The sequence below is a fragment of the Vipera berus genome (genome assembly GCF_964194415.1).
Source record: "Vipera berus genome assembly, chromosome: 7".
NCBI classification, from domain to species: Eukaryota; Metazoa; Chordata; class Lepidosauria; order Squamata; family Viperidae; genus Vipera; species Vipera berus.
The window spans coordinates 45,562,923-45,587,452 of record NC_138209.1 but is presented as its reverse complement, the minus strand read 5'-3'; the positions used below and the strand labels follow the sequence as shown (position 1 = coordinate 45,587,452).

Here is a 24,530-nt window from a genome sequence, read left to right as displayed (position 1 = left end):
TTCCTTCCTTCCTTCCTTCCTTCCTTCCTTCCTATTATTTTAGCTGTATAAGAAAGGAAAAGCTCATAATAGCTGAGACCCAGCTAAACCATTGTGTCACCAAGGCCCATTTGTAGAAACCTACATGCAAGACACAAAAGCAACACTTTTTTCCTGCCTTGGTTCCCAGCAACTGATATTGCAAGTCAGTTTGTTTCTAATTTTGGCAGAAGAATGCCACCTACTGAATTCTTCCATGAATGTCTTTTTAAATAGGATTTAATTTTTTGTGTGTGCTTTTTCTTCTCATTTCCTTCATTTATTCTTTTTTTTACTGATGTTCTGATCCACTTTTTCCAAAACTTTTTGTATATTTGAGGCCTTGTTCATTTCCTAAATTGATTGTTGTTCCTATTCTTTGTTACATAATCTAACTTTCATTCTGTTATTTACCCCTTTAATTCCCAACCCAGTGAATCACTGGAAATAAATTATGTAATGGAGCTTACTATGCCTGCCTGCCTGTCACTAGGATAGCAATACCAACAGCACTTCATAGTGCTTTTACAGCACTCTTTAAGCGGTTTACAGAGTCAGCATATTGCCCCAACAATCTGGGTCTTCAATTTACTGATCTTGGAAGATAAAAGGCTGAGTCAACCTTGAGTGGTCAGAATTGAACTGCCAAACTGCAGTCAGCTGGCAGTCGGCAGAAGTAGCCTGCAATACTGCATTCTAATCATTCTAAGAATAAATTTGAAAAACAAGCAGAACGGGACCAAATTTAGTATGATGAGAGAAAGCTAAAAAAAAGGCCATATCTATCTTGGTGTAATTGAGAAAAATGGAAACAATCACTCAGGGCATTTCTATAGGACAGTGATGACAAACCTTTCAGAGACTGAGTGCCCAAACTGCAACCCCAAACCCACTCATGTATCATCGGGTGCCAGGTGGGTGTGGCCAATTGGGTGGGCATGGCTGTGGTGGTAATGGCAGACTGGGTGGGGCTAAAAAGTTCAATCAATCAATTCCAAGTTTGCGAGAACTTTTTTTTCCCCCGCGAGAAGTTGAAATTGATTTGATTGAACCTCTTTTATTTTTGCACACGGTGGCAGAGGCCTAAAGCGAAAAGGTTTATAAAACCCAGCTGAAAGCCAAGGACTGGGGCGATGACACGTGTGCCCACAGAGAGGGCTCTGCGTGCCACCTGTGGCACCCGTGCCATAGGCTCGCCACCACGGCTATAGGAGGTGCAATGGGGGCATTGGCTTGGAGGACTGCTGATTCTCAACTCACGCTTTGGTTTGGTCACCTGACCCAGAGCAGAGAATGTGCAGCTTGCTTTTGAGTGCACAAGAAACAAACTCACTGTAAGGGAAGGGGAGCAGAAACAAACAAACACACATAACGCTGACACAACATGTAATGCAGTAAATAGTCCTTGTCTATATAGCTGCCTCATTTAGTGATAGTTTGTTGTTATGACAGTGATGAAAAAATAACTTTAAGACTAGTCCTCACATTTACAGCAGGTTTGTAAAGCAAAGGAAACCTGAAGTTTGTTTGCACAGTCATGGTTTTGCTTAGCGACCACTAAATGAGGACTCTCTGTATTTCACTATACAGAAGATTCCACTTATGGTCAATTCAAGGAATGTTCTGTTGCTTTCTCTAATTTAGTCTAGTCTTCTTTGGTTTCTTGTGCCCCAAAGATATTTTCTCTTCAGCTTCTTTCCTTCCTTTCATTATTTCTCTGTTTCTTTGTTCCCATTAGGTGTATTCAGGTTTTTTTCTTTCCCTATGTGCATATGTGAACTTCTTTCCCAGATTATCTAAATCGGGTGATGCCCAGGTGGATTGAGTGGATATGAAAGGGCTTGCAGTGCAACACACTCCTTAGATGAATTCAGGATAACAAATACTGTATCTTCATTTTGAAGCTGCTAGAATCAGGCTCAGAGTGGTGCTGTAATTCCATAACATCACTGGCCAATATCTATAGTACTGCAATTTTATTCAGCTGCAATGCTATGTGGAAATAGTGTTTGAGAATCTTAATTTTAAAATCCACAGGAGTTTGATAAAGCGAATACCCAAAGAGTGCATCAAATGTTTTGGGATGTGGATGAAGTGCTGTTTGAAGGAAAAGTGAGCTCTCAAACTGAGAATCTAAAGACAGAATGCAAAGACTGGACAAATAGATCACTTCATTTAAGGCAAGTCTATATAAACTTTATTTTATCTAAGGTCCCCACATTAGATCATTATTTTCTGCATGTATTTTTACTTAATATGCTTAACTTGCCTGGCTTTTTGCAGTGGCTTAAATTACAAGTCTCTTGTAGTTTGAATCATAGCTGAGTTATAGGATTCTGGTCTTATATCAAGTTTCTGATCTTACTGTATATCAAGTTGAATTGAACTGCTCTGCCTACATTCAATTTCCTTACTTTGTTATCATATATTCTTTTTACAGGATTTTGGGAAAACAACTTCTTTTTCCAAAAGATGAGGGTTTTCAGCATTACCAGAGCAGAAGTTCTAGTTCTGTGTATTCAAAATCTCTCCCTAGTTTGAGTGAAATCAACACCAGTATGAAAGAGTATGTTGTCATCAATTTAATAGATATTTATTTATTGAGGTATATGATTGACATTTTAAGATTATGTCTTTTTGGTACTCCCAATGTATTAATCAACCACAATCAACCGAATAGAAGCAGCATATTGGTAATTCATGCACAAACTGCTTTTTTAATAATGGGAAAAGGTACTTTTCAAATAGATTATACAGTAGTTAAATTTCAGAAATATTGCATGGGATAAAATAGCAGAATTTGCAAGAAATGAAATAACTGTTGACACATGTTAGTGATTGTTTTGCATATTATATTGTTAGGTTTATATTTTGTTGAGTGCAGGGTTATATGATTAAACAGGAATATAGAGAACTAGACAACCCATGACCGTTGGGTCATTTTCTTTCCACATATAATATAGTCATGCACTCTTTCCTTTCCCCTTACAAAACTCAACAGAATCCAGGGGTAGGGGTAACTTCCTTAACAAATTCTTCAATGCCCCCCAAAATGGCAGAGTTTGTAATATATTTCCTTCACTGGAAAGGTTCTTGAAAAATTGGGAAAACTTTCAGAGATGTTTCTATCTTTAAAATAGCCCGTGTTGAACTGTATAGTATAGTCAAACATCAGAAAGTGTTTATAACATTTTGTATCATGTCATAAAATGCTTTCTGAGGATTTTTATGTCGTAAAAAGTTTTACAAATTTGCCAAACTTCAATTCCATGGGAGTCACGGGTTCCAGAATTTGGATGCATTTTGTAAAGCAAGCCCTTTTGAGGTACCTTGTTGCTCTATGATGCAGCATTTTGCCCAACTACAGTAGTAGTAGTATGAGGTAGTTGGGATACTCACCACCAAACAATAATCACAAATGTTATAGAGATGCTTAACATGTGTTAGCAGTTTGCAGTTAGCATCTGTACTAATGTAATTGGAAAATATCTGAGTAGAGATGTGGCATGTTCTGTAAGATGCTCAAAGCACACTAAAGCTTGTAAGAGGCTAATCTTCATTAGAATTTTACTTTATGAGTAGTTTTATTCTTATTTTTTTGTTGATGTAAATTGTTTTTTCCTATGTGTTATGCTTAGAAATTTTAACAAGTTACCCTAACAGCTTATAGTATTACTGTTTTAAAAAAGCATTTTTTTTCTTTTGTGTACCATAATTTAGGTTATGCATCTCAGGATCAAAATTGATACCAGCAGCTTTTCCAGTGCACAAAGCATTCAGCTCTGAATTATCAGAGATTTCTTTATCTGAATCACCCGGATATTCATTCTTGGAGGAAGAAGTTTATGATGCAGAAGGAAAAATGGAAGAATATCTTGCATTCGACAAGGAACTGTAAATGTTGAATTTTAATAGCTTTCATGAGTCATAATTATGACTAAAGAAAAATCAGACTTTTTATGAAATTGTCTACATATATCTGACTTATCTTTGTTTGTATCTTTAAGCAGCATCTTTGGTAACAGAAACTTGCAGGCAAAATTATTTTGTCTTTAAATCAGTGAATGTCAATGGTTGGGATTGGTAATATGTTCTAGACTGAAGCTGTTTTCGAAATGAAACCTTCACCTGCTTTTTCTTCATAATAAAGTTAGCTAATTTAAACACTCATGGTTAAAAACTAACAAATGTTTTTGTCATTTAACAAAGAGGTTTTTAAGAACAGCTAGGCAAAATTTAAAAGTTTATTCTACCAATAGATTGTTTGCATGAGCAAAGCAATGTTAAAAAGCTCTACCAATCATTTTGGATTTGATGCCTATCTTTATAAACAGTTAAGCTGCTGAAGAATTTCATGTCAACCATGCATGCCTTTCTTAGTTTTATTGGAATTGGTCAATTAGGCAAAAGAACCTGAAGTGAATTTTTCAGAAACTTTTACTCTAAAATCATTTGTCTTGAAAATTGCTGAGAATATATGAAATACGTAAAATACTAATCCTACTATGATATTAATATTGCACTATTTCCTCAGTACGTATAACAGTTTTTATTAAAGGAAGTAGAAATTTTCTACTGGGTTCTTTGTGATTTATTTAATTCAAAATTGAATGTTGTAAGAATATTTTGCAATATTGTCTTTATTGTTAGTGAGTGATCAAGTGATGAATACTGAAGGCCAATTTGTACAGTACAAATTGTAAGAATCATATTTCCTGTGTGTATAAAATACAGCTTTTATGTGCCCATGCATTTACCACTGAGTTTTGATAGAATAATGTGATAAAATCATAATTTATAATTTGATAAGTTCTGAAATAATACTGTGTGGCAGTATTTTGATCAAAAGGTACTTTGATTACATCGACCATGTTGTTATTAATAATTAATAGTGCTTAGTAATAAAACTTTAATTTCCTTATTTCATTAGTGATGATGAAGATTTGGAGCAAAGGAATCCTCAGCTTGCCCAAAAACAGATTAAACATGGCATTCCTCCTGTTTCTCCCAACTCCTGCATCAAAGAAGCTGTGACTGCTGAAGTGTTTGATCAAATCTGGAAGAATGTAATTAAAATATTGGAAGAATTAATAAGAAAATACTGGCAATCATCTATTTCAAGTAAGTAGAACATTTTATGTAAATTTTATTGGTTTTTATAATGGTGGGGAGGAAAATGAAGGGATAGGGTGTGGGGTTGGGATAGCGGGAAAGTTGGGGGAGGGGTTGGGGTTTCCCCCAATTACAAGGAATATTTAGCAAATAGCATATTGTCTGGGTTGATATATATCAATAGAAGTAGTAAGAATAATGATTGATAACAGTAATAGATATAGCAAATTACAGTAAACAATGTTAAATTTTCAATCTATAATATTTTGCTTAGTAGAATAAGGTCAAAAATAAGTATCACATTCCTTTCTGTCTAATTCGTTTGTCTAGCCATTGATAAAATTTAGTTCTATAGTAGACTAAATGCTCTTTTTCTTTAATCTCTAAAGTTAATCTATCTATTTCTGCACAGTCTAATATTTTCTTAATTAGCATTTCTTCAGTTGGTAAAGTCTTATTTTTCCAATATTGGGCATACATAATTCTCACTGCTGTTAATACATGTAATATTAAATACCCAGTCTCTTTATCATATTTGGGATCTATCATTCCTAACAAAAACAATTGAGGTTTAAATTCTATTTGTTTTTTAACCATCTTCTCCAACCATAAATGTATCTTAAGCCAAAACCTTTTGGCTTTAGAACATGTCCACCAGAGATGATAATAGGTACCTGGTCTTTGGCTGCATTTCCAACAAACATTTGAAGTATTTTTAAACATTTTCGCTAGTCTCACTGGTGTCATGTGCCATCTATAAAACATTTTATACAAATTTTCCTTATATGATACAGCTTTAGTTAATCTAATATTTCTATCCCATAATATTTCCCATTCTTCAGGTTCTATAGTGTGGCCAACATTTTTTGCCCAAATTATCATTGTTTCTTTAACTTGTTCTTCCTCCATCTTTAGATTAAGCAGAAATCTGTACAGATTTTTATTCAGCTTCTTATCTGTTTTTAACAATATACGATCGAGTTCTGTCTGTTCATTGTAGAGCCCCGTTGTTTTCAAGTCTTTTTCATATGTTGTTTGAATTTGTAAGTATGGCCACCATGCTAAATCAATACCTTGTTGATATAGGTCTTGTCTAGATTTCAATCTTCCTTCCTTATCCAATAAGTCCTTATATGTTACAAATTTATCATAATTAATTAAGTTTGGGTAAGCAAAAGCTTCCACTGTTGAAAGCCATTCAGGTATCTTAATATAAGTTTTTTCCTTTATTTTTTCCCATTCTAAGAGAAGTGCATGTCTTATGGTATGGTTCTGAAAGTATCTATGGACTTTATTCTTCCCATACTATAGGAAGGCATGCCAGCTGAGCTGCAGGTCATGCCCCTCAAGATATAATAGTCTTTTATCTTTGAGTGTTATCCATTCTTTAATCCATATTAGAATAGCTGCTTGGTAATATAACTTCCAATCTGGGAGTCCCAATCCTCCCCTTTCTCTAACGTCTTGTAACATTTTCACTTTGATTCATGCTTTTTTCCCTTGCCAAATAAATTTCAATATTATGGTGTTCAGTTTGTCAAAGAAAGCTTTTTCTAATTTTACAGAAATGGTTTGAAATAGAAAAAGTTTTTCGGTAAAATGTTCATTTTAATTGTAGCTATTCTTCCCAACATTGAAAGTTGGAGGTTTTTCCAGTTTTCTAAGTCCAGTTTTATTTGTTTTAGTAATTTTACATAGTTATCCTCTTTTATTGTTGCACATCTTGCTATTAAGTAAATTCCCAAATATCTAACTTTTTTGACTATTTGAAGGTTTGTTTTTTTTCCAAGTTGCATTTTCTGTTTTTCTGTTACGTTCTTTGCAAAACTTTAGTTTTTTCTCTATTTATTATCAAACGTGCTACATCACCATATTGTTCTATTGTATCCAGCAATTTTGTGCTCTTTTCCAATGGTTCTTCCAATATAAAAACCAAGTCATCTTCAAATGCTTGTAACTCATATTTTTCACCCTTTATCTCTAGTCCTTTAATCTCAGAGTCTTGTCTAATGTTTCTGTTCAATACTTCCAAAGTTAGTATAAATAATAGTGGGGATAAAGGACATCCCTGTCTTGTGCCCGTTTTAATATTAAAGTTTCTGTATAGTCTCCATTTACAATTATTCTAGCAGTCTGTTTATCATAAATTGCATGGATTGCATTCATAAAGTTTTCCCCAAAGTCCATTTCGGCAAATTGCTGGAACATGAATTGCCAATTTAGATTATCAAATGCTTTTTGTGCATCAAGAAATATCAGAGCCATCTGTTTCCCTGGATGGGCTACATAGTACTCTAGGACATCCAGGATTGTTCTTAAAATATTTTTTATCTGTCTTTTAGGTAAAAAGCTGTTTTGATCAATATGTATAAATTCACTCAAGAATTTCTTAATTCTTTCTGCCATTATTGAAGCAAAGGTTTTATAGTCCACATTGGGTAATGAGATTGGTCTATAATTTTTTATGTGTGTCAAGTCTGCATCTTCTTTAGGTATTAAAGTGATATTAGCTTCAGTCCATTACTTTGGTATTTTGGTTTCCAGGAGAATTTCATTACAAAGTTCTTTCAAAGTTGGAGTTAAGATGTCTTGTAAAGCAGTATAGAATTCTGCAGGTAGTCCATCTGCCCCTGGGTTGTTTTTTTTTGCCTTTTTATAGCTTCTGTAATTTCCATCATTGATATTGGTTCATTCAATATATTTCTAATTTTCTGGGAAATTTTTGGTAAGTTTGCTTTTTTAAAATATTGCTGTATTTTTTCCTTGGGGATTTCCTTTGCTTTGTAAAGTGTCTCATAATATTCTTTAACATTTTTTTTTCATTGCATCATTTCGAAACTGTATTTCTCCATTTGTATTTTGTAATTTCTTTATCATTTTGTTTTCTTTTTCTTTTTTCAATCTATATGCTAGCCATCTTCCCGGCTTATTTGCATTTTCAAAGAAATTCTGTTTAGCCCATTTGATCTGTTGAGCCATTAGTTCCATCTCAGCTAAATTTTACCTATGCTTTATTATTTCCATTTGTTTCTTGAGTGATACTTTATCTGGATCTGTTTGTACTTCTGCTTCTAGTCTTCTGAGTTCCTCCCTCAAGTTTAGTTGTAGTTGTTTCTTTTCTTTATTCTTATTAGCCATATAAGTTATGGCCAAGCCTCTAAAATATGCTTTAGCAGTGTCCCAAACATTTTGGAGTGATGTTTCTTGTTTCTTATTTATTTTGAAGAAAAATTCCATTTCCTTTTTTTGCTAGTTGTAGAAATTCTTTTTCCTTCATTATCAATTTATTTAGAGACCATCTAGGTTTCTTCTTGGTTCCTTTCCAGGTCATTTTTATTGGATTATGGTTTGCCCAGTCATTGGCTTCAATTTCCACCTCTTGAATCATCGATTTCAAGTCCAATTAGATCCATATCATATCAATTCTTGACCATGATTTGTGTCTATTTGAGTAAAATGTATACTGTAATTTCTCTGGGTTTCTCTCTCACCATATGTCTAACATGCTAAATTCTTCTATGATTTTTAAAAATGCTCTAGGTAATAGATTTTCTCCTTTCCTTCCTTGCTTGGCACTTTTGTAGTCTGAAGATCCATCCACAATTGCATTAAAGTCTCCCATTATGCAAACAGTTTGGTAGTTTAGATTTAGTATTTTCTTATAAAGTTTAAGATAAAATTGTTCTTGTTTATCGTTAGGTCCATATATTCCAATGATTAGTCTTTGCTTTTGATCCATCATAATTTCCACCATTAAAATTCTCCTCTCTTTGTCCGCATAAATTTGTTTGGGACCCATCTTTTCTTTGATATAAAGGGCTACTCCTCTTTTCTTTTGGGATGCCAATGCAAAGAAAAGTTTGACTATTTTTGGTTGCTCTAGAATTTTGGTATGTAAGATAGCTTGGGTATCCTTCTGTTGGGTATCAGCCTTCTCCTGTTGTAACATTGTGGTTATTGATTTCTGGTAGACTGGGTTTGCAGAAATTGAGGCAGGAGCAGAAGAGCCTTTTTTCCCAAGTTTGGATAAATTAGAAATACTCATCTTTTCCTTCAAATAGTGTGGTATCTCCGCCCAATGGTTTTGTAATCCAGGGAGCTCCTAATAGTTAGAAGAGACGAACCATCAAAAATAGTAGAGGTAGTAAAAAGTAAAGGGAACCAGAAAAAAAAATAGAAGTCCCAAAAAGGTAACAGATGAGCAAAAAGGAAAAAAATAGAAGAAAAGAAGAAGAAAAAAGAGCAAAAATAAAAATAGTGATAATAATAAAAAATGAGAATAGAGGAAGTATGTTGAAAAATAGTGGAGCAAAAAAAGAGGAGATGCCCCAAAAATAAAAATAAGGAAAAAAAGGCCCATAAAAGGCTAATAATAAAAAGAGGTAAGAATAAAAAAACAAAAAATTTCAATAAAAAATATAGTAAAAGTAAGTGATATGAATTGGTCAAATGCAATAAAAATAGGTAGAAGTGTCCCAAGTTATAATCCAAAACATTATATTCAGAGGTAGGTAGTAGCAATTCCAAATCTCTGTGTACTTACAGTCCAAGGGAATCAAATAGCTTCAAGGACAGACTTGTTTAAACAGTAATCTTCAAAACCAACAGGCCAAAAAGACCAAAGGGAGTCCTTTTTTCTTTCGAAAACAAAGATGCCAAAGACCTTCAGGGCAATGTCTGGGCGAACAGCCAAATTTCAGTGTGAAATAAAACAGTTCAGTGAGGGTGGGTGAAATTTTCAAGTTTCACCACTAGATGGGATTATCTATCTAGTCCCACCCTTTGCAGGCAAAATAAAAAAGGAGCAAGGAGGGAAAAAAACTTTCAAGTTTAAAAAGAAGTAAAAGGTAAAAAGTAAAAGTAAAAATAAGAAGTAAAAATCATAGTGGCTTTCACACAAATGCCCAATTTTATAGAAGCAAAAGCTTTCCCAAGCTTCTAGCCAAAAACAGCTCTGTGATAAAGTAGCATTTTCACTTTTCCAGGAGCTTAAACCACTGCTTGTAAATTGGAAAGGGGGGGATAAAAGAGAATTCCACCCCCTTCCTCAAGTAAAGGCTTTACTCTCAAAGGCTGAAAACGTGCTAATCGCTAAGAGTCTTGGCTTGTAAAGAGAGTAGAAGGAAATTCTCACCCAGCTGACTATTTGCATGCAGATTAGAAGTCTTTTGTCTCCGCTGAGCAGCTGGCAATAGCGGGTTGTATGAAATACGATCCGCCTTTCTTCCTGCTGGTTCCAGTGGCTCTGTTGGGACTGGCGGTCCGGCTACTGCCTAACCACAGTCCTCAGACATTCACCCTTTGGTGGCTGCCTCTACGGGGCAGCGTTCAGTCCATTTGGACCCACCAGGTGGTAGAATTCAGACCCAGGGAGGAGAGAGACCTTTCCCCGAGTCTGTTTTCAGCTGACGTCACCAGAAAATTCCAGTAGAACATTTTAAAGAAAGGTTGAACCATTCTACCTGGTTGACTTAATCAAGCAGAAGGGATGAGAGTCAAGTGGGCTTAGGACAACTTGCTGTGGCCATCCTGCTATGGCCAACTTGCTGCGGTCATTTTGCTGCGCTTGCTGTGGCCATCTTGCCACAGCAGTGGGACAACTCATTGCGACCAACTCGCTGTGGGACAACTTGCCAGAGACAATTCCATGCAGGATAACGCAAAGTTACTTGCCAGTGTTTCTCTGATATTATTTCCATTTTTGTCAATGGAAATAATGTCAAAGAAACAGTGGCAGGTAACATTTATTGCATTGATTTATCCGGCATGGAATTGTTCCATGGTGAGATGTCCCACGGCAAGTTGGCCTTGGTGAGATGGCCATGTTAAGATCGCTGTGGTGGGTTGGCTGCAGAGAAATGACCACGGCGAATTGGCCATAGTGAGTTGGTTGTGGTGAGATGGCCTTGTTGAAATGGCTGTGACAAGTTGGCCATGCCAAATTGTCCCATTCCAGAGTCAAGTATGACTGGATTGGTTTTATCTTGCTAAGAATTTTATCCATGTCCTTAGGTTGTATGAATGAAAATTATCCATAGCAGTTACTAGTGTTACTGGGTAACTAGGACCTGTTATAACCAAGAACCCAAAGTTGGGGCAAACATGAACAATTATGTTTGTGGGTATCTACCAGACATGCCACAGAAGGCAACAAGGTTACCTCTTCCATTTTAATAGGTCCTTGATTACAGACCTCACCCAGGCTCTTCTGGGTGTGCCAATGCATTGGCAATGGCAAAGAACAGTTGCTTTGTCACTTTGAGAGCCTTGGCATAATGTGGGCTTCAGCCTATCAGATGGCTCTGTTATCCTACCGTATCCTTGAACTCCATGAAAGAAATCCTTTAGACTCATAAACCAAGGATTGACACCTCAGAAGCTATTGGTTCAATTGCCTTTAATCTCTGCCCTAGAGATCTACTAGGGCAGAGACAAAAATGCCAGTTTAGGTGGAAATAAATTGTTCCAAAGCAATCAACAATATTCCTTTTCTGTGGCAGCCCCTGCCCTATGGAACAGTCTCTCCCCACTGAAGTTGAGCAGGCCTCTATTCTCCTAGCCTTCCATCAAGCTTTGAAGACCTGACTTTTCCCCAAAGTGAGAATATATGACTTGGTGCCAGATTTTAGTTGGTTTTAATGTTTTAATGTGCTTACGGTAGTTTTGTAGTTTTATTATGGTTTTTATATTTGATCAGGAGCCAACTAGAGTTGGTTTTTAAATGGGTGACTATATAATTGTTTAAAATAAAATAAATAAATAATCAAATAAATAAATTATATTCCTAATAGCTCCTCCAAACCATTAGGAGATTAGGATTTTCTTTAAATCTGAACCCCTTCATGCATGTAACACTATTATGTACTGGGCTCATTAGTAATACTACGTGGGTTGCTGGAGCAGCTAACGACTCTCCAGCAACCCAGACTATAAGTCTCCAGCGCTGCAATTGGCTATCCCTAGGCGGCAATGGTTGTTTCAAACCTATTGGCTGCCGCCTAGGGGCTAGACTATATATTGTGGCTAGTTGCAGCCATTTGCTCAATACAGATTCTGCACGAAATAAAATATGAGTTTCCCTGTACTCAGCTACCTCATCTTCATTCCTGCGCCAAAGTACCCGCTATTTAACAAACACCCTCTCTATCTGAACAAACAAAACAACCTTCCCAACCTTGACCCATGAAAGTCATAGAATATTGATGTGCTGTTGACAGAATAGCTTCAATTTTCTGTCGGTTCCCCTAGAAAAACCACCTATCTACCAACCTTGGGAAGCAGAATTGTATCATCCTAGCAGCTGAATAGGGGAAGTGATAGATTATTATAAATAATTGTTAATAATGCATTGCTTCCACAGTTGAAGCAAATTAAGAGGGTTCTGATATTGCCTGATTCATGTATGTATATTTACTATTTTTATGTAATAATGATCTAGAAAATAACAAGTATTCGGAGAAATCAAAAGTTACTGGAAATAAGTTGTCACATATTCCAGCCTCCCATGCTATGGTAGATACATCCAGTGTTCCTCCATCCAGAGGGTCAGAGGTTCGATCCATGTCTTTCGGTCTGCATTTTGGACAATCCCAGGTAAAATAATATCTTTTCATCAACATATGAAAAATCTTCACAGTATGAATGAACAATCTTTTCTTCATGTATTTAGTTGAATATTCTATTTTACTTGGTTCCCTCTGTCTCCATGGTTCTTGGGTGCTTAAGCCTGGGACAATTTTCCTGATCATTCTTTTTTTCTTTTTCTTTTGGCTTTTGAGCAACATGGTAAGTTGCAATATTATAACAAAAGACCAGAGTAATTTATCATCATGTCTAAAGCTCAAAATATGTGCATTTATGAATAAGCCATGCAAGAGACATTAATACTAATAAAAATAAATTAAATATTAATTTATTTCATATCTTGAATTTAATTTCATTACTCTCCATGACACCATTTTTTAAGTTTGCAACAGAACATATGTAATAATATTTTAAATAATTTACTTATTACATTTATTCTGTGTCATACTCAGAAACTAATAAATATTAAAATAAGTTTTAAAAACTAAGAACTCAAAGCCCAAGTGGATAAGGGGATAAGATTCAGATTACTGTATTTAAAATAAATAAAAACATGTTTGCCATATGCTGGAGAGATCATAAAGATCATACTGTACTAAACAAAATTGTTCTCATAGTCTTGAATATTTTTTAACTGTAACATGAATCATTTTATTCACCTAAGTCAATGCGTAGTGCCTGGGGCTTTTACAAAAAAGATGCTGCTAAAGAAGTTTTATATTTCCCATTGTTATACACAGTGAACCCAATCAAGAACAGGGTTCTTCATGTTTTCTTTAGAATTTAAAAAAAATCAATAGGTTGAGCTGTATATAGTTAATTTAATGCAGAAGGGAGCAATTATCTGGTGGCTGATGCCTGCTTCTAACATTTTGGGGAAAAATAAGACTAAAAATAAATTGGACAATAATATTCCCATGTTTGGTCCGGGAAGGGTGTGCTTTGTTTCCTCTTCTTACTTCTTTATGATAATAAGACTATTTTAGGGAATAATTATATTGTGACATTGAATGACCTTCACCCTCATTGAATGACATATCTGTGTTTCTTTCTGTTGCTTTCTTTAGGCCCACCGTTTCTCTAGCAGTTCACATGGCAATTTAAATGGTGTCATGACAATTCAAGCTAAACCACTACAACAAAGATATTCAAGCTTCATTGAAAAGTATGTTTTAAAGTGACCTCATAAAATTACGCTTTTCTATAGGCTGCATTTATCTATTTATTCCTGGGCTTATTTATTTTAGTTAGATAGTTAAAGTGTGTTATGATTATAGATTAGGTTTATAAAATGATAAAAGGAATAACATACCTGGTAGAAGTAGAACATCAATTTTATTTTTATTCAAAACATTAAAATAAAAACGTCAGAAAAAGAAAAAAATACAAAAACAAAACACAACTAAAGAAAACTACACAAAAAAGAATGCATAAAATGAAAGACAAAACATATAGTCCCCACTAGTTGAATACTGATATACTTCAAAGATAATAACTCCTCCCCTTTTGCAAAGCAGACACACAATTTATAAATTTCTAAAACACTGTTTACCCAACCCACTTAGCCTGACATCTATCTACTATACAGAAACATAGTTTATAGTTTATAGATAAAACCAACAGCTAAATTAAACTTCAAAATCCTCTGTTAATACTATAGTCTATTTATTGTATGATTTAGTTACATTTTAGGAAGATGGGAGAAAGTAATTTGGGATTAAAGATATGCATTGCCAATTGTGTCTCTAGACACAGCTGCTTCACTCTTTTTATCTTGGTTATCATGAAAGGATAGTATTTATTTATTTATTTATTTAATTAGATTTGTATACCGCCCTTTCCCGAAGGACTCAGGGCGGTTTACAGGGTAATTAAAACAAGAAATACAAAAGTTAAAAATGATTAAAAAAAATTACAACAGTCCCTGAAAAAGTAAAAGCCCCCAATTAAAATTAAAATTAAAATTCTCAGCCTGGGCCAGAGAGCTCAAAGAGCCAGGTCTTCAGGTCCATTGTACATTGTTCTTTGCTCAATTTATTATTATGTTTTACTCTCAGAAAAAGACACTTGTGAGTTTCTTATCTCTGATGCCAGAATCATTCATGAGACTTGAAATTTATCATTTCTTTATTGGGAGATGCTGATCCACTTATTATTTAGCTTCAGGTTGCTGAAGACTTTAATCTTATATAAGTGGAGTGATGTTTGATTGAAACTGTTTTTCAGGCATGAACAAGAAGACAAGCCACAAGGTGTGGGTTCCAGTATTAATTCAGCAAAGAATCGAGTGGGGCGAATGACTGACAGCAATGTTTCATCATTACCTCGAGTGTTGCCTGGATCCTCTAAGAAAACAGTGAGCCATCGTAGGTTACCGTCAATAGCACAAGATCAACTACGTTTAAAGACTCCCAATGTTTACAGTGATGAGGTCCTGCGAGGAACAAAATTGTAAGTCCTTATTTCTGTTCTTTGCTACTGTAGCTTCAATATCATGTTGAGTTCAGATAAGAGCATTTGGACAGCACTGAGAAATAATGTTGTGATTGTGTAACACAAATAGTGCATTTAGAAGAGAACTATGTAGTCTAAAGATGTTATTTTATCCTTCAAGCTATGAAAATAAGACTCATTGTAATCTTAGAAACAAATTAATTTAAAGAATGTAACCGAGACTGCAAAATGTACTCATTTTTAGCACTGCAGTAAATTTGGCTCATGCAGATCTTTTTTTGCACTTGTAGCACAAAGTAGCACAATAGTAAGAGTAATGAAAGAATCCTATATGAGGAACTAAGCAGGTATGAGGAACTAAAGTAATAAGATCCAGATTTTTAAGTGGGCAGATATTCATTATTAAGATTGTGTAATTTTAAGTGGATGTCTTGTGCTTCAAAGAGAATCTGCCTTCCCAGTTTGGCCATTCCAGATGTGCTAGGACTATAATATCCAGAATTTCCAGAAGTTCAGTTTTTGAAAGTCACCGTATTAGGGAAGATTGACTTAATATTTCTATATATGCAACAGACCTGTTATTTATTCACAATACTGGGATAAGAAGCACTCTTGTAGCAGTTTAAGGGACTGAAATAAGAGTTAATTCCTATGTCCATGCTGCTTTCCTACAGATGCACTGCCTTAGATCGTTTGCCATCTCCATTTACACCTGTTATCCGGAACAAGTTGCCACCCATAAATTCAGACACCATTGATCAATATCTTTCAGTTCCCGGACTACGCTTAAGCTTTGTAAGACAACTAAATTATTTGTTTCATGAATTATTGAATACTTGTTTTCATGTCTCTCTAAAAAAATCTAGGGTGTGCACATCAAATAAAAAAACTCAGCTTGATTAAAATACAGTGTGACCAGGTATTGGATGAAGTTGCCAATAAAACTTTTAATCATATCTTTGCATAATCCCAAAATGTATACATCCACCCACACATTCATAATTTATTTCAGCTATGAAACTTCCTTGAGTCATCTTACACAATACACTTTTCCTCTGTGCCTCATAGGATTGTTGTGAAGCTAAAATGTCTATTATATAAATTATCCAGGCATATAAAATAGATCTATATGTGGAGACGATGACTGCTGCAAAGACTAAAGAGCCAAGGAGTAGATCGGTTCTTTGAAAACTCTTTGGTGAAGGAGACGATGGGAAATCACTCACATATGATTTTGGATAGCAATCTCCAGTGAGTGCCAGGAGACAAAACGATCAATCATTAAACTCACAATCACAGCAGACCTTTTAAAATGACACTGAGTATGCTAAGTGTACTTCTAATCACTTTGGAAACTGCTTATTTAAACATTTTAAAGTCTTAGAAGTCTTTGGAATGACAAGTTTGAAAAGTCATCTGGTGAACCTATCTTTGTTTCTGAACAAAAAAAAATAACCATAATTTTAAGAAGTTAAAGAATGTGAAATAAACAAAAGTTTGTTTTTCCAGCTTGCTTAGTTTTAGTTTTATTATTTCTGTTACATTGACACTTTTTTTCTTGCTTTGAAAATTCACGTAATAAGCCAGTGCATCTTGCATTAAAAACATGATATATGCAGTTATGAAATCAAAAAAGTTAATTGTAGTCTACAGATTAAAATGCCAGCTATCTTAATATCATGAACTATAAATTCAGACAAAATGCAGCCTATGGGATCAGAGTTCTCTTTCCAGTCTGGTTTTCTGATAGAGAAGATATAAAGGATGAGACTTGAAGCTGCACTTGAAAGTAGATCTTGGCACACTGCAGATTTTTGTGTTAGCAACAGGTGGTAAAACTGGGTAGATTATTCAACTCCAAATAGCTCCATTTTAACTGTATTTGTAACACTATTCCATTGACAAAAGACTATGTTAATGTTTTCTTAAAACAATGGGAAGTCCTTCCCATGCATGGCAATTCCATATTTTTGAAAAAAAAAATATTAGGAATTTAGTACATGTGCTCCACTTACACAGCCATTTACACAGCCTATAGCATTCTTTAATCACAGTTATCATTTCTAGTCTTGAGCAGACCCCTGTGCAATTAAAGTTTTCTCTGTTCGTGCTAAAACACATTTCATCTGAAGTTCCTTTGAAAAAGTCTTAAGTAGGTAATTTTAGAACTACTTATCTAGGTGCTCAGAAGCTGGTTGAAAAATTAGTTATTGGTGAGGAGGCAATAAAGTCAATTGAAAAACAGTTACATTGACCACCAGGAAGCAGGATATGTCCAGCTTCATCCTCATTAAAATATACATAGCCAGACCTTATTCTATGGAGTTCAAATCCTCTCTCAGGAATTTTGCTCATCAGTTAGCAGTTTTAGGTGACTATATACAGTGCATTAGCTTTCAGATCTATTTGAGCCCTGGTGCACAGCAGTGTTGCAGGAAGGGATACTATATATAGACACTATCCATCTATAGTAGTCCTCAACTAATAATCATTCATTTAGTGACCAAAGTTACAACTGCACTTTAAAAAGTAACAACTGATTCTCACACTTACAACCGTAGCAGCATCCCCATGGTCACACCAGCATCCCCATGATCAAATTCAGATGCTTGGCAAAGTTGCAGTGTCCTGGGGTTATGTGATCATCATTTGCTATCTTTCCAGCTGGGTTCCAAAAAGCAAAGTCAATGGGAGAAGCTGGTTTGCTTAACAACTGCATGATTCACTTAACAATTCTTTTGATAATTAGTGGGGAGCACCTGCGGCTGGCGTCAACTTCCCTCCGCCCAGTACGCTCCCACAGAGAGGGCCTCCTCAGGGTGCCACCGGTCAAAGAATGCCGACTGGTGGCCCCCAGGGGGAGGGCGTTCTCTGTGGGTGCACCGGATCTTTGGAACCATCTTCCGGTCGAGCTCCGGATGGCGCCCGATCTCCGCTCCTTCCGGCGCGATCTTAAAACCCATCTCTTTGAACAAGCTGGCCTGGCCTGATGGGATGGGGTTGGATTTTATAAATGGATTTTAACTTTTAATCTGTATTAATTTATTACGGGCACTGTTTAATTACTTTTTAATAATTTTTAATTTTTGTATCTTGTTTTTATGTATTGCCCTGTTCACCGCCCTGAGTCCTTCGGGAGAAGGGTGGTATACAAATTAAAATAATAATAATAATAATAATAATAATAATAATAATAATAATAATAATAATAATAATAATAATAATAATAATAATAATAATTGTGGTGAAAAAGGTAAGATATCTATTCCTTAAGCTTGCAAGGAAACAGATGTACAGATGTTACATATTGTCACAGCCCCTGGATACAATAATTGTATTTACTTCAACTGCCAATAATATTTTACATTTTTCTACCCAGTAATTGGTTGCTTCTTTTGTCTTTTCATTTCCAGCATAGAGGAAAACATGTTCATAGCAGAATATCCAGTGCAGTACCTCATGGTCTGGAACGACAACCTCATAGAGAGCGAACTGTCTTAACAGATCAGTTTTCAAGGCCCAATACAACTCATACATTCCGGGTAGGTTTGAAAGTTTGTAAACATGGGATGAGAATCAATTTGGCAGTTAAGGCATCAGGCTAGGTCCGGGAGACTGTGAATTCTAGCCTCATTTTAGGCTAGAACTTCATGACCAGCTTCATGACCTTGGACCAGTCATTCTCTCGTCGTCCCACGAAGCAGACAATGGCAAATCACTACCAAGAAAATTGCAGGGACTTGTCCAGGCAATTATCAGGAGTCAACACTGACTTGAAGGAACAATGATTGCCCACCCCCTCCCAAAAAACCCCAAAGTTGCATGTGTGAGATAACAAATGTGTATTTCATCTCCTTCTATTGTTCTCATACATATGTCTGGAATTGTTCTCATACATATGTCTGGAATTTGCCAGTTACCCATTTATTTTTTTCCTAATCTTAATTTGTTATTGTATATTAACCAGTGATTGCAGTTTATACACAGTTCACAAGGTATATTAATAAACTAGATTGTTTATCAATTACCATGACTTTAAGTTGATCATGGTTTATGATAAACCATAATCCCTGGCTTGTATTCAGTGGCAGTCAAGCTTGCAAAGCAATGGTATAATTTGTACTGTTCTGGGGCACACATAACTGCCTGTGTCACTACATTCTGCACCACCTTCAAAGACAGCCCTAAGTAGTATATATTATAGTAATCTATTCAGGAGGTTACCATGACATGAATGACTGACCAGAGCTTCCCAAATCTTGTTCCTACAATTAAGCTGTCAAAGCATGATGCTTTGTTTATCAGCTGACTTATCACAGAGCCAGATCCTAATTAGGGCTATGAGTGAATAATGGGTTCTGTGACTAAGGGAGGACTAGACTTGGATCTCCTTGCTTCTAATCTAATATCTTAATCATTGTACCACACTAATTATCAAAAGAAGCAAAGCATCATATTAATTTATTTTTCAGTCAGATACACCTCAGAAAAAGTCACCAATTTCTATGGATCTTGCTAATCACTTGTGGACAAGCCAAGGAGTAATAACAGGTAAGACCTGTCTCATTAAGCATATTTTTCAAAAGTGAGTATAGGACTATATCTTTTTGGATTATAGGAATGTGTGATTTCAAAATTATTACATTTAACATGCTGACATTTGTTGGAGAAAGGGCTAAATTAAGCAATATATTTTATTCCACCTTTAAGTTAAATGCTAATGATAAACGTGGCATGACTAAAATGTTAAAAAGTTGCAGCAGCAAATCAATTTCTGCACTTTCTTGCCAAGCTTGGTCTTGACCTTCATTTCGTTCGTATCCAACCCTTTTACCCAGAGGGCACTTTCTTTAAAAAAAGTAAAGTACAACTAAAGAAGTATTTAAGATTTGATTAAGATTGTAAAAATTAAAGAGTTCAGATTGCAAAGCTAGGTCTGAAAAGGAAGATATGGAGTCCTTTTCTAAAAGTTGAAAGAGTGAGAGCATTTCCTGAGGAAGGAGAACAGCTACGTTAGAGCCAACAGAGGAGGGAGCTTTTTCCTATGTGCCCAGCAAAGAGACCTTAGAAAGCAAGGCAAGTTTGAGAGAGCCTCTCCTGCTGACCTTAGGGTAAGTTCATATTGAGATAGGTGGTCCCTTAGAAAGCCAAGTTCAAAATTCATTAAGGCCGAAGACCAAAGCCAAGACTACTAAATTGGAAAAAACGGTGCTCAAACATGCAAATCTTTCAACATGATCTTCTGGTATTACGCACTGCTTAACAATCTGATTGGCAGCACCTGCAGTTTTTGGATGCATTTCAACAGTAGTCCTGGACTGAACACATTTGCTTTAGATAAGTTGGATGTAACTAAGATACAGACAACTGCTGTGGGGGGGGGGGTCCACTCCATATAGCTCATTTGCAGCTGGCACACTAGATGTAATTATGCAGCCACCGTTGGTGTTGGATATGTCTGTCTGGAGAGAGAGTTTTTTGAGAGGAAGTACAATCCTACCCACTACAAGCTGAACTTAATCCAGGACCTTGAGGATCCAGGATGAATAATCCTTGATAGCCTCTGGATTTAATTTCAGCTTGTTTACTTTGTCCAGCATTATTGAACTTAACAATTGGCTAAGAATTGGCTGTTTCCTTGGAATTAAACATCTAAGAGTAACTGAACTACCTGCCATTTGCATACTTAAAGCATCTGAGTCAGTGCCCCATATAATATCTACCAGTGATTTCAGGTAGATATTGAACAGCAGGAAGAGAACACAGCACTTCAACATCAGAAGTCATCTCCTATCACAGTCCTGCGACAGTAAATATAGTAGATAGAATAGGGCCAAAAGGCCCAGCCCTCCTAAGCAGTCCAGTAAAATAATGTTTCTGTATTCCACATTCATTTCTTGTGTAGGTAATCTTCTACGATGGCCAAAGCAATCCTGGTTTCATATAGAATAGAATAGAAGACTTTATTGGACAAGTGTGATTGAACACACAAGGATTTGTCTCCGGTGCATAAGCTCTCAGTGTACATACAAGCAACAAGGGTTAAATGATCATAATCATCATAAAATACATTCATCATAAATCATAAGAAACAACACTGACTAATAGTTATAAAATATTAAATAAGCAATCAACATAAATCATACTAGGATACTAAATGTTGTTGTTGTTAGCTGCGAAGTCGTGTCTGACCCTTCGCGACCCCATGGACAATGTTCCTCCAGGCCTTCCTGTCCTCTACCATCTTCTGGAGTCCATTTAAGCTCACGCCTACTGCTTCAGTGACTCCATCCAGCCACCTCATTCTCTGTCGTCCCATTCTTCTCTTGCCCTCAATCTTTCCCAGCATTAGGCTCTTCTCCAGTGAGTCTTTCCTTTTCATTAGGTGGCCAAAGTATTTGAGTTTTAGCTTTAGGATCTGGCCTTCTAAAGAGCAGTCAGGGTTGATCTCCTCTAGGACTGACTGGTTTGATCACCTTGCAGTCCAAGGGACTCTCAGGAGTCTTCTCCAGCACCATAGCTCAAAGGCCTCAATTCTTTGGCGCTCAGCCTTTCTTATGGTCCAACTTTCACTGCCATACATTGCAACTGGGAAGACCATAGCCTTGATGTTGTGTATTTACTAATTGTTATTATATTGAGTTAAACAGAAGTTACAGGGCTGAGGTAAAACCGCGGCAGCTTTTGACAGCTGTCAAAAGCTGCCGGGCGAAACCGCGCAAGCGCCAACAATTGACAGTTCAACACGCGCTACAGATGACAGCTCCGAGCTGTCAAAACCGGACGGCCCCGATTGGCGGAGACTACAGCGCGGGAACAGACTCACCCCTGATTGGTCAAGCCGCCGGCAGCTGTCAGTATAAATAGAAGTCTTGTTCCCTTGTTCTTTGCCTGGTTCTAAATAAAAGAGCTGATTGTTAACTCGCTGTCTCGCCTGCTTAGTAATCAAAGCACTGGCGACGAGGATGGGATGCCTGCTTGCCTAAGCTGAAGTCACTACCTAAGGGGAGAAGAGATTTTTCCCCTTAGCCGAGCTGGTCACTTGCTAAGTCACTGGAAAGCCGAACTTCCACTCAACGCAAGCAGAGGCACCCATAAGCATAGACAGCATGACGAACCACGGCCACATCCGAGAATTCAATACCCGCCACCCTGAAGGCTGGGAATCTCACCTGGGCCAGGTAGAAGGATACCTGGTAGTCAAGAAGATCACGGATGACCGGGCCAAGGCAGCTGCCCTCCTCTGGCTCAGCGGCCCCGCCGTTTATGATGCCGCTGTGGGGATCTTCCAGCCGCGTGTTGCTGGAATGACTATGAATCGCGGCTTGGAGCGGCGGGGGCGCGAAAATGCTGGAGTGGTGGAGACGTCGTTTAGCTGGTTTCCGAGATGGCTGACGGTGAAGGGAGTGGGCCTCTCTGATATGGTGACCTGGCCTGGTGGTGGAACGCGGACGCTGTTGCCTCGGACATTTGTGAGGCAAAACTTAATCTCTGCGCCGCCAGAAAATCATTGGACCATGTTGTGGTTTCCCTTCTTGACTGACTATCATCCAGTCTTTTTTGCAACATGGAAGTGACTTATGTAACCAGAATCTCTCCTACCATTTTGTGACCATGCCGGCTTATTAATCCTGATGTATTTCATAGATTCTTTGCTCTAACTCCCTCCCCTTCTCCCCCCTCCCCTATAATAGAAGGCCCGGGTTGTAACCACTGTGGGAGAGTGGTTAAGTTTTTACATCTGCTGCCTCCCAGAGGTGAGAGCTCTGGGGGGTATTGCTCCCCCGGTTTGTATGTACCAGGTTGCCCCCCGGCTTTGACCGCCGTGAGAGGGCGGGATTCGATCTATCCCGGGATTTCCCAGCTCCAGTGGCAGTGGAGCTGGGTTGGCTCTCTGGTCACTTGCCTTCGATTTATTTATTTTGAGATCCTCCCATGTTGAGTTGATCTGGTCTGCCTTGCTGTTTTTTTTATCGGACTTGTTAAGATCATGCGTCTGACTTATTCGAGCACGACTTTATACGCTCTCAGGGGGGCCCCCCCATCCTGGGAGCGACCCGCCTTACTTTTTACACCTCCTCTTGATGAAGGGCCCGAGTGTTGGGACCCTGAGAGATGGCTGGGCATGGGTAGGGGCCTCCGATATAAGCCAAATAGGAGGCCCCTGGTTAGTTTTTTGGTTAAATTTTTTAGGAGGTTAGGGAGGGGGGTGGGAACTTCTTTTGGTTGTTCGGATATGGGGGGCAGTCCAGAAACCACTGTTCAGGCCAGGGCCGGGATTGATCGCGGAGGGGAGGAGCGGAGGTCGGTCGCCCCCGGGGCTCCAGGGCAAGTCGTGGGAATGCCTATTCCCACGACGTTAGGGAACGGCAGCAGGTGCAGGAACAGAGGGCCGTATCGACCTCAGGGAAGGCCTCTCCGCTACTTGCAAGCGGTGAGGCGTTCCGACCCTCTTGTTCTACCCCGAGGTCCCGGGAGTGAGGATGTGCAGCCTCCTGAGCTCCGGCTGGTGTACCTGAATGCCAGGTCTGTCGTTAATAAAGCTCCTCTCATCCGTGACTTGGTCGAGGGTGAGCAGGCGGACCTGGCTTGCATCACGGAGACTTGGTTGGGCCCAGAGGGCGGTATTCCTCTGGCTGATCTCTGCCCACCAGGTTTCCGGGTGCTACACCGGCCTCGGGCTCAGGGTAGGGGTGGGGGAGTGGCTGTTGTTATGAGGGAGACCTTAGCTCCGCGGGAGGCCACCGTTCCGCAGATAGTCGGGTGTGAGTCTCTCTTCTTGAGATGCGGCCCTGGTGCGCAGTTGGGCTTGCTGCTGGTGTACCTTTCGCCTAGTCACGCAGCAGCAGCCCTGCCTGAGCTTCTCGATGTCCTCTCTGGGTTGGTGGTTGAGTTCCCGAAACTTATAGTTTTGGGGGACTTCAATCTACCATCTCTGGGAGGATCATCTGAGTTGGCTCGGGAGTTCATGGCTTCCATGACGGCCATGGACCTGACGCAAGTAATTTCAGGACCGACTCATGAGGGAGGCCACACCCTTGACCTAGTTTTCTTATCTGGGCGGTGGTTAGATGATCTTGGTGGGGGCTCCCCAATTATTATGCCCCTGTCATGGACCGATCATCATCTCCTGCGGCTGGTCTTCCGTTTTGCCACCCACCGCCGTGGGTGTGTGGAACCAGTTAGATGGTACCGCCCCAGACGCTTAATGGATTCCGCGAGATTCCAGGCAGCGCTGGGGTCCCCACCTGCCTCCCCCACTCACAGCTCGGCAGATGCCTTAGTGGAAGCTTGGGAAAGGGCAGCCACTGAGGCTCTTGACCGAGTTGTACCCTTGCGGCCCCTGACCCGATGCAGATCCC

General features: G+C 38.0%; 1 protein-coding gene across 3 annotated transcripts in view; it reads left to right on the top strand.

The window, feature by feature from the left end:
• Nucleotides 1-24,530, top strand: part of FAM149A (family with sequence similarity 149 member A) — a 75,708-nt gene that overhangs the window by 35,371 nt on the left and 15,807 nt on the right. For 2 of the 3 annotated variants that reach the window (XM_081332727.1, XM_081332729.1), the window contains exons 4-13: nucleotides 2,056-2,198; nucleotides 2,459-2,623; nucleotides 3,739-3,912; nucleotides 4,949-5,139; nucleotides 12,569-12,723; nucleotides 13,782-13,879; nucleotides 14,941-15,165; nucleotides 15,843-15,963; nucleotides 18,582-18,710; nucleotides 19,641-19,719. In XM_081332727.1, coding sequence (XP_081188853.1) covers nucleotides 2,056-2,198; nucleotides 2,459-2,623; nucleotides 3,739-3,912; nucleotides 4,949-5,139; nucleotides 12,569-12,723; nucleotides 13,782-13,879; nucleotides 14,941-15,165; nucleotides 15,843-15,963; nucleotides 18,582-18,710; nucleotides 19,641-19,719 — 1,480 coding nt within the window. The remainder of the gene's footprint in view (nucleotides 1-2,055; nucleotides 2,199-2,458; nucleotides 2,624-3,738; nucleotides 3,913-4,948; nucleotides 5,140-12,568; nucleotides 12,724-13,781; nucleotides 13,880-14,940; nucleotides 15,166-15,842; nucleotides 15,964-18,581; nucleotides 18,711-19,640; nucleotides 19,720-24,530) is intronic. The other variant, XM_081332728.1, reaches the window with a different exon arrangement.